Source organism: Dermochelys coriacea, chromosome 6 (assembly GCF_009764565.3).
Source record: "Dermochelys coriacea isolate rDerCor1 chromosome 6, rDerCor1.pri.v4, whole genome shotgun sequence".
In the NCBI taxonomy this organism is placed as follows: domain Eukaryota; kingdom Metazoa; phylum Chordata; order Testudines; family Dermochelyidae; genus Dermochelys; species Dermochelys coriacea.
Window position 1 is genome coordinate 82,317,730 of NC_050073.1, and position 15,733 is coordinate 82,333,462.

The 15,733-nt window shown below is 38.0% G+C and overlaps 1 protein-coding gene across 3 annotated transcripts in view; it reads left to right on the forward strand.

Moving 5' to 3' along the window:
- Nucleotides 1–15,733, forward strand: part of BRMS1L (BRMS1 like transcriptional repressor) — a 47,336-nt gene that overhangs the window by 22,812 nt on the left and 8,791 nt on the right. For all 3 annotated transcript variants that reach the window (XM_043516479.1, XM_038407152.2, XM_038407149.2), the window contains exons 4-8: nt 2,951–3,030; nt 7,602–7,698; nt 9,022–9,105; nt 13,148–13,212; nt 15,269–15,308. In XM_043516479.1, the coding sequence (XP_043372414.1) occupies nt 2,951–3,030; nt 7,602–7,698; nt 9,022–9,105; nt 13,148–13,212; nt 15,269–15,308 (366 nt within the window). The remainder of the gene's footprint in view (nt 1–2,950; nt 3,031–7,601; nt 7,699–9,021; nt 9,106–13,147; nt 13,213–15,268; nt 15,309–15,733) is intronic.

The window sequence follows — 15,733 nt, forward strand, 5'->3', positions numbered from 1 at the left end:
CCAGGGGCTGGGCGGTGTTTGGGGGTGGCAGGCAGGGTCGGGGGAGAGATCCGGCCCTGAATATTCATGGAGCTTGGGCACCACAGACGCATGCAACTCGCCGCCCCTGGCTGGGATCATAGAAAACTGACATCGCAACTCTGATACGATGAAAGGTGCTGACATAAAGCAATATTAGACCTCATTCTTGAACAAATTCTTTGAAGAGGAAAGAATTCAGTTCGTTTGCATTATAATACTGTGATTTGTCCTCTGAAAAGTGCAAGATCTTCCATACATGCACATACCAACGTTCTTCAGGGTTAGGATGTTTAGCATACAGTCAGTAGTCTTGTTCTTAGTGTTAAGGAACACCACCCTTATATGAATCATCCAAATACAGGTACACATAGTTCTACTTCTTGGAGAGGAAAACTTGGATAATTTTGAGAAGCTTTTCATGTTTAATACATTAAACAGGTTGTTACATTCTCTGCTACAGAAGTTTTCTAAATTGTCATGGTACTTGGCATGCAGCTAAACAGTTTTTGTTTTTTTTTGTTTTTTTTTTTTTTTGTTTTTTTGTTTTTTGGTTGTTCCAACTGTAATCCTCCTACTGTTCTATCTATTGCGGTTGTACAAGAATAGGGTTTGGGGAACTCGGCTTGAGATTCCTGTGTGCTTTGTGTTGTGTGCCAGCCTGTGGTAATCTCAGACAAGACCTGCTCAGACAAACCACCAGAAATAAAGCTTTATTTTGTAAGGAAACATCAGGATTGCTTGCTTCATGCTCCCTGCTTCAATGCTAAAATTTCCTGCTGGGAAGGCAGAGGGTACTTCTGGCAGGACCCAGGAAGTTTTCCCAACATGCAGCAGTTTGTAGTCCACTTACAGTTATTACTGCTGCCGCTGAAATAAACTGGACCTTGGGCTACACAGCCATCAGTCAGTTAGGAGCCAGAGAGGTTATAAACAAATAGCCCAAATCTTTTCTCAGCACACTTTATCAGCCTCTTCACTTCTTTAGCCAACTTGCTGAGATGCTGTTTCACCCCGGTATGCAGATGCCCTCCGCTAACTTGGAGTTTTAATTCTAGCCTGAATAAGAAGTGCTGTATTATCACGTCCCATTAATCAGTAATAGCATTTATTTCAGTTTTATTTTATAGTAACTCTATTTCTTAAACTCTAAACTTAATATCTAAAACTGTTACCCATACTATATTCTCATTACCCAAAAGTGAGTTGAAAAGATGTTTTGTTGGTAAATAGTTCACTGATCAGGAGAAGATAATTTTGAGAAACATGATGATTTGTTTTCTAACATCTTAACTCTTCAGTGTTAGATGGGGGATATAATTCAGTGATAGAAATTGTTCATTCTAGGTCTCTTATTGCTAGATTAAGATGTTAATCTGACATTATCTGTTGTGTAGGGTGGGTTGGAGAAGCAGGCTGCAAGAGTTTTTAGAAGCTAATATTTGCTGACACAGTAAGGATTTTTTTTTTTTAATAAAAGTGGTTATTCAAATCAGTGTGTAAAATGTCCTTTTAATTTTTAAAAGTGACACTTTTTTTTCTTGGGAGTAGAGAAATTGCTAATTTGTATTCATTAATTGGGGAAGTGTTTTGTGAAAGACTAACTGAATTTGCAAACAAATGTACTGGCATAAGACAGTTTTTAATTCTATTTTAACTATTCAGACCCCTTTAATTGAAAACTTGTATGAGCAGAAATGGATGCAAATAGAATTTGAGGGTACAGAGAATTCAGTGATTTTTGAAAACCGCAAGAGACTATCCAGGAGATTCAAGTTCTCCATTTAGAGAAGAGATACAACATGGACCACTAATAGGAACTGAAGAGCACTTCAGTTCCCGTGCTTTTCAAGCAAGAAGCTTGTCCTCCTAGGTCACATAGATGAATGCAAGAATAGCCATACTGGGTTGGACCATTGGTCTATCTAGCCCAGTAACCTATCTTCCAATAGTGGCTGCTGCCAGATGCTTCAGAGGGAATGAACAGAACAGGGCAATTTCTCAGGTGATCCATCCCCTGTCATCCAGTTGCATTTCTGGCGGTCAGCAGTTTAGGGAGCATGGTGTTTGTCCCTGACTATCTTGGCTTATAGCCATTGATGGAACTATCCACCATGAACTTATCTAATTCTTTTTTGGACCCCGTTATACTTTAAGCATGGTATGTTGTGAAGGCCAAAGATTGAATTGGCCTATCTCATAAGATTGCCCACAAGACTGGTGGTTCTGGCGGCTTGTGATGTGGCCCCTGTCTCTTGAGAACAGCCTAGAGACCACCAAACAGATAGTAATACCCAAGAATTACTGACTTTGGCTGGGTACATTTTGCCCTCTTTTCCTGCCTTATTAATTACTGTATTATTGTTAGCCTCCCATTCATTACTATTAAACATAATACTGCAGTAGCACTTAGAGACCTCAGCCAGGTTGTGGCCTCATTATGTTAGTGCACTGCATGCACATACATGTGCTTTTTTTTTTATTTTATTTTTTTATTTTTTAATATTGCGCTCTCCGCTTGAAACGATCTTCCTCCAATGCACTAAGTTATCTCAGCCAGAGATGGCAAAGCTGTAACATAGTAAGTCTATCTTGTGTTGCACTGACAGAATTTTATGGGATAAATTAGCTTCTTTTCCACCTATATTGCCAGCAAGATGAACTTTTAGTCTGCATAAATACAGAAGTGAACAAAATTGAGAACAGTTTTCTCTGCAGCCTCTTGAGTTCAGTCAGTTATTTTTCCATACAAGTTTTATACTCTGTGTACTGTCTGAACACTATCAATATGTAAAATAGGTTGGGTGGGGTTTTTTTTTTCATATGTGCATTACTCTAGGACTAGCAATAGCGATCTTAACAGATAATTTTGAAATCCGTTGCTCCTATTTTTTTTAAAAGAGTAATAACGCTGTAATTTGTCTGGTTGCAGGTATCTATAGAGAGCTCTGTTTAGAGTCTGTAAAGAACAAATATGAATGTGAAATTCAAGCTTCTCGCCAGCACTGTGAGGTATTGTCAACTTATTTAAACGGGTGGCTAATCAAGTCTGTCCTTAATGGGTGTGCAAATCGGTACATTTTAAGTTTGTAGTTTTGCTATAACTTCAATATTTTGATGCATTTCTTTTGAAATGATAGTTACATCCTTAACAACTTAAAGAAATGAGACCTCAGCTAGGTGTCAGTTTGGTTTACATAAACAATATTAATCTTGCCTTCATTAACAGGGCTTGTCTAAGATTGAAAAGACCTCTGATCACTTTTGGAATCTTTTATATACTAGGCATCCGAGAAAATAGTTAGTGGTATTCTGCCATAAATACAGTAGTCACGTTTTGCAATAATTATATTTTTAAAAGCAGCTTATGGGAAGAAAATAATGTTACCACTATTCAAAAATTGGTACAATAGTAGAGAAATAGACATCTGTTTCTATTTCAGTAGAATCTGTGATCATTTCAGCAATAGATAGAAAAGTATTTGCATAGACCAAGTTGTAAAACAATTAATTCTATTGATCTTTGTTCAGGTGGAAAAAAGTATCAAAACCTTTAAACCCAGAGATAGAAATTCTGCTTGTAAAAACCAAAAGCTTCTTTCTGTGAGTGCATATAATATTTGAAATGTCTGGACTAATATGGATCCTCATATTTGGATACTATAGCCTGTTTACCTGGATGTAAATTGTCACAGCCTGATCTCGTCTATCTCTGAATAAACACCAGTCTACTGAGATTGAATCCCATGTGCTTCTAAGCTTCCTGGGTCTGGATAGTGACTGATCACTGCTCCGAGCGCTGTATCTCTGAAGCATACTCCTTCATGTCTGCCACCATTCTTGAGCAGTGGGACCCTGCAGTCTGCCTTTGGTTAATCCAGGCCTCTCCTAAAGCACTCAATATACACTCAGTGTGCTTGCACAAGGCCCCCGTCTCAGTTGTGTCCCTAGTCACTGGATGGGTAGTGTTATGATGTGGTGCACAGGGTCGCAAAGCCACTCATCACTCAAATTTGGCCTGTTCTATGGAGTGCGGGATGGGTGATGATAGTGAGTAGAGCTGCTGGAATTGGGCAGAACCTCCCTAACCCGGGATGGGAGTGGAGCGCTGAGCTGGGAGGACACTGGTGAGTGGCTGGGGAGGCCCTAGTGAGGGGTTTGGGGTGAGTTGGTGACGGGTTATGAGATGAGTGGGAGCGTTTGCGGGGGGGTTGGGGGGGCTGCAAGGTGAGTGGCAGATGTTGGGAGCTGTGACAGGAATGGGGGATGGTGGGGACCAAGATGTTGGGGGATGTAGGTGGAGCTGCAATGAGTAGGATGTATGTCACGGATGCTGGGATGTGTGTGGGGGCTCTCAGGATAAATGGGGGCTGGTGGAGGGTTCTAGGGGGATGGCTACTCATGCATTCCCAGAATATCAGTGTTTCCAGTACTTCCCAGAATGATGTGGGTCTGTCCCAGCTGGCATGACCACACGCCACACAAGGGGAAGGGGACATTTCTAAGAGCGTGCTGCTCTGCCTCCACTGGCAGGAGCTTAAATGCACTGTAGGTTATTAACATTAACTAACATAAGTCCTTAACCTCTTTCATTCACTGATCTAGAAATTATAATAGAAAGTTGTGAAACAGACTTATCATGTTCACATACGTTTAATCCCTATTTAGAATAAGTATTTTGTTTAATTAAAAGTGATGGTAAAGATGACTTTTCTCCTTTTCTAAGAGATTTTATCTACATCTTGGCAATTTATCCTTAATAAGGACTTGAGCAAACATCTTGGTGATTTTTTTCTTGAATTTCTAAAGCCTCAATCTTTTCTTGTATTTCCTTCATATTTTTTTTTTCTGGTTCATCTGTTTTTTTTTCTTTACATTTTGGATATCTTTGACAACAGGGAATCTGATATATTCTCACAAATCAAATCAGGCATCCAAGCCTTTATATTACGGAAGAGATGAACTCCACTGAAATTTTAGGTACAGCTGTAGCTGTATCGTTTGGTACCAGACAATTTCTCAGACAACTGAACCGCCTCAAGTGCTATTGTAGATAAAGGAGAACATGACTGAGTGTTTCCTCTTTGTTAATGACTCCTAGAAGGACTGAAATTTCAGATACTGTTTTAAATGTCTTTAAAAGTGTAATTACTATATCTAAGCTGCTTATAATTATTGTGTGAAATATATACTACTCTGTAAGTAAAATCCATGTTATGACCATTCTTTACTTTAAAGCCAGCAACCTTGAGGGATGGGAAAGCAGCTGAAGTATTTGTTGGATTATGTAGAGAATCCAGGGTTGTGTATGCATCTGCTTCTGTTTGTCGATGAAGGAAAGGGCTAGTATAATATCTATAACTAAAGATAAGCCATTAATATATTTGGAACCAAATGGTGATTAGTTTTTATATCCCCTTTGAAAAGTGCTAATCAAATTACAATGTTTTAAACTATTGTATGGTTATGTCACTGCCGATTTAGGACTATTTTAGTTCAACACGTTTAAATCTAGATTGCGTTATTCTGGACACAAAATATTTCTATTGTAGCAGTCACTTTTTCATTTGCACACAAAGTGCAGAGGACAATTGTTACTACAATTCTATAAGAGAATCTAACTGTTACTAGTACTATAGTTAAAGATTCAGGGTGGATTTGATTTAAATCAAATTGATTTAAATCATGATTTAAATCACTAGTCAGGAAGACTCAATATAATCATGGTTTTCTACATAAAAGTGCATTCTTGTACATATTCTTCACAACTCAGATGTAGGTTTCATTTTTAGAAGGTACACACTATGCATTTTTAAAGAGTTGGGATTTTTTAAACTTTTCAGATTAGTTTTACAGCTATATCAGAAAATGAATGATTTTTGGTTATTTCATTTATCAAAGGTTATTGAAGCAGATAGTTCACCTCCCAATGACTTCATAAATACCTCCAATTCAACAGGTTAATCATTTAATATTTGGAAGATTTTCTTGCCATGCTGTATTAGGAGGAGAATATCACCAGACAGACATTGTTTTAGTTAAATAAAACAAAATAAATGTTATGTATTCTGGATTTTTTTCTTCAACAGCAAACATAAAATATTTTAACAAACAAGCATAGAGTCCTCATTTCTCACATTTATCTCCAGACTTCTTCTCCTTGTCCAGATCTATTCCACCCCCAACAATCTTCTATTCATTGAACTTTTTGAAACTTTGCACTTTTAGAGACAGGTAAGGGATTGACTCTGTGTACACAAATTTGCAGAGGGACAATAGAGTTGAGGTGTTGTTTCTCACCTCTTTCTTTATTTATGTATGTATGTAAAACATTTTTGCTGTTTAACAAGCATGTTACCTCTGGAGACACAAATCCACAGTTTGAGTACAGCAAAAACTAAACATCTCTGATAGTGCTAGTCTAGAAGATACCCAGTCCCATTGGGTAGATAGAAAAATTAACCTAAATCTATACAGAAGCCTGTGGACCCTAATAAGATTGGGTCCCTAATCCATGAACTATTCAAATTCATTACGAAACTTTTCTTAAACATTACATGAATATATTGTCTCCTACTATAGAATTAGAATTTGTAATCCCTATTCCATGATGAGATATCATTGAGCTATAATATATCTTTTTTTTAGATAAAATGCTTTTTGAGTAAAAAATCTATCAAAAAATCTGATTTTTTTTAAATCATTGATTTTTATCCACCCTGCAAAGATTAGACCTTGCTGAAAAATGGGGAAGTTTTAATAAAACTTAATTATTTTTCCCAAAATCTTAAACTTACAAATTTGAAAAACTTGACCAGGTCTAAATAGACAATTGAATCTGCACACAACTACAGAGTACATTCTGAATATTAAGTTCACAGTGAATTTGGTTGGAGATAGGATACTGGGCTATATTGACCATGTATTTGATCCAGTCTGGTATTTCCTGTGTTCCTGGATGTGACTTTATATGACTGAAGGAGTGGGAAAGTCTTGACCAATGCACACAACCCACACCCAAAGCCCCTCCAATTTGGTAAGAACTACCATTTATTCTTCATTATCCTGACCTAATCAATAGACTCTTTCCGGTGCTCCTTGTGTTCCATTTTTGCTTTAGATCTACTTCATATCTTGAGAAGAGCATGAGTGATGGGTGGACCATCTTCTCTATATTTTCAATTGTGAGTCTTTCATCAGACAGTCATGAGGGGAGATAATGTCCAACTAGAGAACATTCTGGTGGAGATCTTGCTGCTTGCTTTACATCTCCTTCTTATTATGGTCCCACTCAAATCCTCAGCACATGCACCCTTCTTTGATATCTGTATATCTTGCATCCACATGAAATATCTGGAATAAGTGAAAGCTTTAAGGGGCTGGGACATCACACTGAAAAAGCAGGTGGATGAGGGACTCAAATCAGGTTCAAAATGTGGCTTATGTTTCAAGGCTGTATCTAAATGCATAAGAAGCTACTTTTATCATGTTGCACCTGAGCTTCTAAACTAGTTGATGTCAAGTGCATTTAGTTGATAAACATGCATGAATGCATAAGTTATAATTTCTTGCTTTTGTTTCAGAGTGAGAAGCTGTTGTTGTATGATACTGTACAAAATGAACTAGAAGAGAAGATCCGAAGATTAGAAGAAGACAGGCATAGCATTGATATTACCTCAGGTAAATAGGATTTGAAAGATTTTTAATGACTTGCTGTCACAATTCAGGGCAGATGCATCTATGCTGTCCCTCCATGGGCCATTAAGAGCACCCACTCTAGGCTCCTCAGCCATCACCTCTCTTGGGCAGAGACCCACATCTCTCTCCCTCCTGACTGGGTTTTTTCCCTGCTGCAGAGTTCCCTGTCTACACTATGATTTCCCCATCAATACAGACTACGTAAGCAGGTCTATTTCTCTGCTTTGCTTTCTCTACAAAGACTATGAGCAACTGTAATTGCCAATAGTCAGAATTTACCACACAGTCATTTATAAGCAATTACATTTATTCTTAAAGTGAGGGCATTACAGAGCAAACGTTACAGAAAAGAAAAGAACTTGCACGTATGCCAACAAGCTTACCAGAGATCTACCCCCATCTCCAACCAGGGCTATGGTAGGAGTCAATCCTTCATACCAAAGGCATTTTTCTGTGGTTACAAGTTCATAGCAGTCTTAGCTTAGAACTAGCACACCCATGAATAGGTTAGTCTTTTCTTTTATATCGATTGGGCCTTTGATCTTTGGGTTCCACGAACAGGTAATCAGTAGACAATGGTCCCCTCTTCAGGATGTAATTTCAACAGGCTGGATTTTTGCGTAACTGCAAGTGGGAAATTGTATTAATCTGTAGAGATTCCACAGGCAAACACTTGATACTGTTTGTCCCAAAAGTCCATTCTTGTCTGGTACATTGCTCAGCATAGTCCTTTTGAAGTTCAAAATGTTCACATCCCATCTCACTCCCTCCCTCCTCTTCCCCCCCCCCCCCGCATGAAAAGGTACATGTAATCCTGACCTATAATAATACATACCTTTGCATTTAATACAATGGACTCCAAAGATAGTTCAATTTGATTCAATAAGGCTGTTCGAGGATATTGCAGAAAATTGTCATGTCTGTCATCTGGTAGCTAACTGTTGGGTCAATTATATGCAAGTACTGCATCTATAGAGCTTTTCATCACATTGTGGAATGCTGTTAATTGTATTTTAGACTTTATTCCAAGCCTCAGTGAACTTAAAGTAGATACCATCTGCTATCAGAGCTGATGTCACCATGCCTTGTCTGCTATGGTGAAAATCTGTTAATTTTATCTGTCTGCCAAAATTAAGGCCTACAAAATATAGGCACATTAAAATGTGACAATTGCCATTCTTCTCACAAAGAGCATATATCAAGAAAATTTGATTTATATCATTGTCAGACAATTTTTTTTACTGTAAAAGAGTTAAACGTCAAATTAATGAATGTAATTGTAGCATTCTTATTATGCTTTTTTAGAGTTGTGGAATGATGAACTACAGTCCAGGAAAAAAAGGAAGGATCCATTTAGTCCAGATAAAAAGAAACCTGTTGTCATATCAGATATCCTTTTTCTATCGTTCTTGTCTGTGCAGCATTTTGTTTTTTATAGCCTTCTTACCACATGTTCTCCTGTTATATTGTCTGCTAAAGCAAAAATTATATTTTTTTACTATATTTAGGAAGTCTTAACAGGCTTGCAAATCCTTGCCATGTAAATATCAGTAACAAACAATTTACAACAGCAAACTTTTGTTTAGAGGGACATTATCCAGTTATATAGTTGTCATATCCCTGTATTTAACAAGTTCCTACCATATCAGAGTGAGCATGATTGCAAATTCCATGACAAGTCACTTCCAGTGATTTTTATTAAATACAGTGAAGTCTCTGAATACACATTTAACAGACCAAGCATGTATATCAAATGTTAATATTTCAAAAGAATTGGACAGGTATGCTGGGTTTTTTTTGCAGGTGACTGTATCTTGTCTGACTATTGAATAAATGGTAATCAAATATGCAAGTATTTGTCCTTTGTCTATTTTTTGGGTACATAATTGGTGTATTAGTTTTTCCATAACAATCTCTGATCTCCTAGTAACTGCTAGGCTGCTGATAGCCTCTCATTGAAAAAGAAAGATAGCTCAACTCTAGAGGAATGCTTAATAAACACTTTTTTACTGCTGTTCTTGGCAGACAGATTTTGTTCTAATTGTGGTGGTGGAAATCTAGTTGAAAGGTCACCTTCTGAGATCTTGAAAATCCAGATTAAGATCACTGTTTTCAAAATACTAGTTTCACTGAGTAATTGCAAAAGTGACTTGTTTTTACTTCCATCTAATTTTCCACTTCCAAAATAGAAGCAATTGAATTCTTGCAGGTCACCCAGGTTTCTGCTGTGACTTTGTTTCAATACACTGATCCATGGCATCAACTCAAAGCAGCAAAAACAGAGGAAGGAAGTTGTTACATAGTAGCAATCATAACAGTGAGAGTAACACAGGCCAAAAAGAAGAAAAGCATTTTCTAAACATGCTTACAGAACAATTTGGGAGTGAAGGGAGAGGACTCAAGGGAAGGTTTAAGGTAAAGTAAGCAAAAAGTAAGCGAGAAGGCACAGAGAATACTCTAAATTAGATAAAATTTGGAAACTAATACTACTGGTCATTGACAGTAATCTTGTAAAATAGGAGGGATTTAATTCCAAATTCTAGTCTTTTAAAAACTCTGCCTAAACTTTTTCTGGTAAGATAGCAAAGCATTTTTTTATATGTCTAGTAAGTAGTGTCATTATGCTTGGTGCATGGAGAAACACATGATTCTCACTCCAAGGAGTTTGCAGTCTTTAATTTAAAAAACATACAGTTCCATGCACATTCTATGCAAGATGATGTGACAATGGATACATCATCTCCAAGAAATTGAGAACCATTTTTTCTGATAATGTTAAGCCACTAAAGTGCAAGGTTGATATGCCTCGGAAGTTTAAGAAATTGATAAATTTGAATGAAAATGATAGCTTCCCAGGATGCAAGGATAAGTAAGGAGTTAAAAGCATAAGGATGGCATGATGCAAGGCTCAGGAGATGGAGGATGAAATGAATGATTCTGGAGGACGGCTTTGGAGATGTAGGTAAAAGGAAGATGAAATGAATGTAGGTGGAGCTGTAGTTGGTGTTTTGAAGGTGAAGATTAGAAACTTGAATTTGTGAATAGTAGAGAAGCAATTTGAAGACTGACATGATCAGTAGTAGTATTTTTGGGGGGCTGAAAAGTAGTCCTGTCAGAAGCAGGAAAACTAGAGAAAGAGGTTGCAGTAATTGAAGTAAAATGACCAACATCTGGACTTTGCTTTAGAAGTAGAAGGTTGGGTTTTTTGTGGAGATGTCAGAGGTGAAACCTTCAGAGGCAAAGATTTGTATTTGTTTTGTACAGTGCCAAACACACTTCTAGTTCCAATGAAATTAAAAGGACAATTTGGCAGTAGGGGGAAAGAGGAGGCTTATTATGACATTGCGGTTGAGTTTGGATGATAGGAGAATGGGGTAAAACTTGGACAAAAGATGCCCCTCTCCAGGTAACTTTTTGAAGGGGAGTTACACTATGCAGAAAGTAACTTACTTGTTGACCTTTTCTTGTACTATGTTCTGTAGCTTATGCAATTTAACTCCATATCTTGAGTGTTCTTTACCTTGTTTACAGACTGTGGTCTAATTCTTAAGGCTTAAGAGCCCTCTGTTTTATCAGTTTTTGATTGCATATTTTAAATTCCGGAGGTCAGGGTTGCTAATGTTTGCAGACTTTAGGTTAATATGGAGTAAGGACAAGATTCAAAAACAGTGAATTCATAATTTTGTCACTGTTTACAGCTGATGTCCAATGCAGGCGAGAGGCTCAAAGGAGCCAGCTTCCAGAAGTAAACACAAAACCCAGGAGATGACTGGTAGACCCTCTTAGCCTGGAGGAATGGGAGGAGGTCTAATGTCTTTGCACTACCCTTCAGATGCACCTCACTTCCCCCTTGCAGGGGAGGATGAGAGAATTCAAAGGTGGGCTGAATCCTAGGAGTTAGGCCTCAGGGGATCAACCCTAAATATTTTTTTTTTTTTTTTTTTTTTTTTTTTTTTAGTGTGGAGGCCATTTAACATCACATCAGACTCAAAATGCATGATATTTGAGGTATTTAGGTCACTCTATTAAAACTAAAAGCAAAGTGAAGTTAAAGTTGTGGCTTTCTTTTTTTAAAGTCTCTTGCTGTTTGTTTCATTCTGCATGTCTCTAATTGTGACACACCACATCAAGACTACTGTTTTATTGGAATATTTCCCAGAAAGATGACCTGTCGTAATGACAGTGGATAGTAATAAATGTTACTCAGTTAGGATGGCATTATCATAAATTCAGCTTAGTGAAGATGCTTTTAGTTAGTGCCAGAAATTTAAGTGGTGGTTATTCAGTTGTTTGGATGCAACTCTATCATCTGGTCTTCTAATACAGGAATTGCTAAAAGAAATTAGGGGGGTATACATTTCCAAGTATTCATGTGCAGGATGGCTGTGTGCTGGAGGTGTCAAGCCGAGTAGATTCAAATTACAAGATACACTGGCAGTTCATTCTTGTTTTTATAGACAGAGCGAGATCCACGTTAATTTGCTGTCTGGTGCTTATTTCTTAAAGTTTAGTTAAATTTGTCTAACACAATATGTAATGCATACTGGAATTTCTTAGTCTTTCAGTAAATTACAATACATAGTCTTTGAACTTGACTTGACTTGAATGAGAACTACAAAATAAAGTTTTTTTTAAAGTGTTAATTAGTAATGAATGTTTAATTTCAACAACTTTAACTTTTTCTTCCAGTTTCTCACACTGCTTCAAAACTGTGTTTTTTAAAGTCAGGGCGATTTAACTTTAAACGTTCATAATTTATCAACTTTTTCAAACTTGCCTTGTGTTTATAGAGCTTGCTGGGGTTGAAAAAACAAGACAGATCTGAAGACTATTGTAAAGTAGTGTGAATAAAATTCTGTTTTGTATTTGTGTATATTCTAGTAATTAACAACTTATGGTACAGAGTTGATATTTTAAGGTAGAGCTTTCAAACCTTTTTAACTCAGTATTTCCAGTCTTTCAGATACTTGATTTCTCAATCTTAACATTTTTTCCATGTAATAGTATATGATTTAGAATCACTAAGAAACTGCACTGGAGATGTTAATTTAGATGCTTGCTTTCAGTATTGTAGAAAAATAAGCTGCCAGGATTGATTTATTCTGTTTGGAGTACAAGAAACAAGGATTGTTTTGATGTCTGTCAAGTACAGAATGGGTATGTAATGTCTGTTGTAGTCTTGTATCCCTGTGGTGTGCTGCAATAACAACTTTAATGTAATTGTAAATATGATAGTTTCTAGGAAACTTAAGTGTCACTTGTACACTGTGTGTCTCTCTTGACCTAATTTTTGCAGTGCTCTTTCACTTCATTTGGAATTCTGTGTGTGGAGCAGTTACAGAATAGAGTCACTAAATCACTTCAAATTATGAAGATTGTAGACCTTTTATGCTAATTTCACTGTTAAAAGTGATTCCCTTAACTTTTCAACGTCCCTATATAGTTTATATGTTACAGGACCTCGATATACTTGAAGATTGGACAACAATAAGGAAGGTATGATTGGAGGATGAATGTCAAAAGCATTGTTTTGTTGCCCTGTTCTCATACATTTTATAGATATGTAGGCAAGCTTCCATTAAAATAATTGAGAGCATAAATACTGCTAAATAGTATTTTTTCAATGAAGTCTGATAGTTATGGCATGGGAATAGAGTGATGTGCATTCTAAACTTAGCTCTGATACTGAGTAGTCTTACCTTGGCTGTGTCTCTTAGAGTACGTCTTCACAGCAAAGAACGGGGTGGGATCGGGGACAGAGAACCCTGCAGCAGGGAGTCTCATATCCTGGGTCAACTGACTTGGGCTCGGGGGCTCTCTGTAGGGGGTTAAAAATAGCAGTGTAGACACTTTTTTGCTTGGGCTGGTGCCTGGATTCTGAGACCCACCCCTCTTTGCTGGGTTTCAGAGCCCAGGCGCCAGCCCAAGTAGGAACATCTAAACTACCATGTTTAGCCCGATACTGTGAGCCCAAGTCAGCTGACCTGGGTTCTGAGACTTGCTGCTGCAGGGTGGATATGCGTCATCGTTGTTGCAGTGTAGGCATACCCTTAGTCTTTTCATCCCAGTTCCTAATCTGTAAAATGGGGAATGCCATAGTGAAGGCCTGGCTTACTCTACAACAAGCTGGACCTAAATTCTGTTTTACTCTGGTACAGTATGCTGGAAAAGTTGCAGCAGCTTCTTTAAAAATTTCAAAAACATTTTATAATTGTGAAAATGAAAGAAAGTAAATTCAGTTTATTTTGCTCTACCACCACATATTTCATCATGCCAGAGATGCTGGTCAGGTGGTGTGGCAGTTGGGACTCTAGGCAGGAATCTAATCCAGTGGTTTTCAACCTGCAGCCTATGGGCTGCTTGCAGCCCAATCAGCACAGAGCTGAAGCCCGTGTGACATCCTCAGGGCATAGAGGTAGTATTGGATGCGGCCCACATAACATATTGTGGGCCCCACATGTGGCCCACAGTGGTAAATAGATTGAGAACCACTCATCTAACCTGACTGTACTTCCACAGTGGCTAGAAGACCACCTTCCTGCCATAATGTCCTGGGACCTAATAAAACCTAGAACCAGCTAGTCACCAGGGTGTATAAGCAGTATTTCCCATCTTGTAGAACCCCAAACTAGTTCAAGGGGAAGCAAGCTAGAGGAGAGAATCGGGACAGGGACACCTTCATGACATTGGAACCACCTCACTTCCTAACTGTAAATATTCCCTAGACTGCACATAAAACTGGATGGCTACTTGAAAGCCAACCTGTTTTCCTCCTCTTCTATGGCACTAGAGGAGGGGAAGCAAAATAGAAAAATATACAGCTGAGAAATATACAGAAAAGACACTGAAGGTGGGTGTGGGTAGGAGATAAACATGTGCAAGAAAGTGAACAAAGCAGAAATGTCCACTCTGCTCCTGAATGGTACAAGGGAACATGGGCAAATCCATCACAATTGAGGGTCCAACACATAAAGTTGGAAACTGCTTGCTTGACCTACAGCAGGAATTACGCCAAACAAATATCGGACCATAGACACAATTTCACCGTAGTAGCTCTTAAGTATGGCCGAGAGTAAGTAAAGCTGATTGTTATACACACAACTGCAGAATGTACTTGGATATAACTGTCAGCTAGGCAGAGGCTTGTTTCTATAGCTTTTTGAGTAAGCTTTTCATTTTCCAAAATCTTTATCTGACAGCTATTGATTCGTGCTATTTTTGGTTTGGTTGGCAACCTGCAGAGTGACGTAACACCAGCTATAAAATATTATAAAAAATTGCTCCTGATTTATTTAAAATCAAAGCCCATTAAAGCAGATAATGGATCAGTTTCTCTGCGTGCTTTTATTCAGCTAATCAGTGGTATTGAATGTTATAAAATACTTTTTTCGTTTATTTTTGTTCTTAGAACAAGCATTTAAACTTGTATATGTAAATGCTAATATATTAAAGAGCTTCACTACAATAAAACTTTCCTTAAGGCATTTTTAAATAAATGTTCAGCAAGTAAGCTCCCTTAACTTTCTCGTTTTTCCTTTTTTTGTACTTCAAGGCAATGGCTACGCTGGGGCCACACAGAGTAAAGCCGGAACGTAAGTCATAAAAACCTCACTGCTTAATACAATCTGGTTTCATAAAATAAAACTCCTTAAGCACAACAGCATAGATTTCATCTAGAAAGAACAGAGACTTGTCAGACCCAACAGGGACTGCAGTGGTTGAGGAGGGGAAAGGAAACCAGAGAGCTTTAAGGGTATGTCTGCACTTCAAAAAGAAAAAACAAACATGGCAGCGAGTCTTGGAGCTCTGGTCAGCTGACTCAGGTTTGCACCATAGGGCTGCAAACAGTAGTGTAGATACTCTTGCTTGGTCTGGGGCCTAGACTCTGAGACCCAGTGAGTGGCATGGATCTCAGTGCCCAGGCTTTGGCCTGAGCGGGAACATCTACACTGCTGTTTTTAGCACTGCTACACAAGCCCTCATCAGTTCACCTAGGCTCTGAGACTCACTGCTGTGT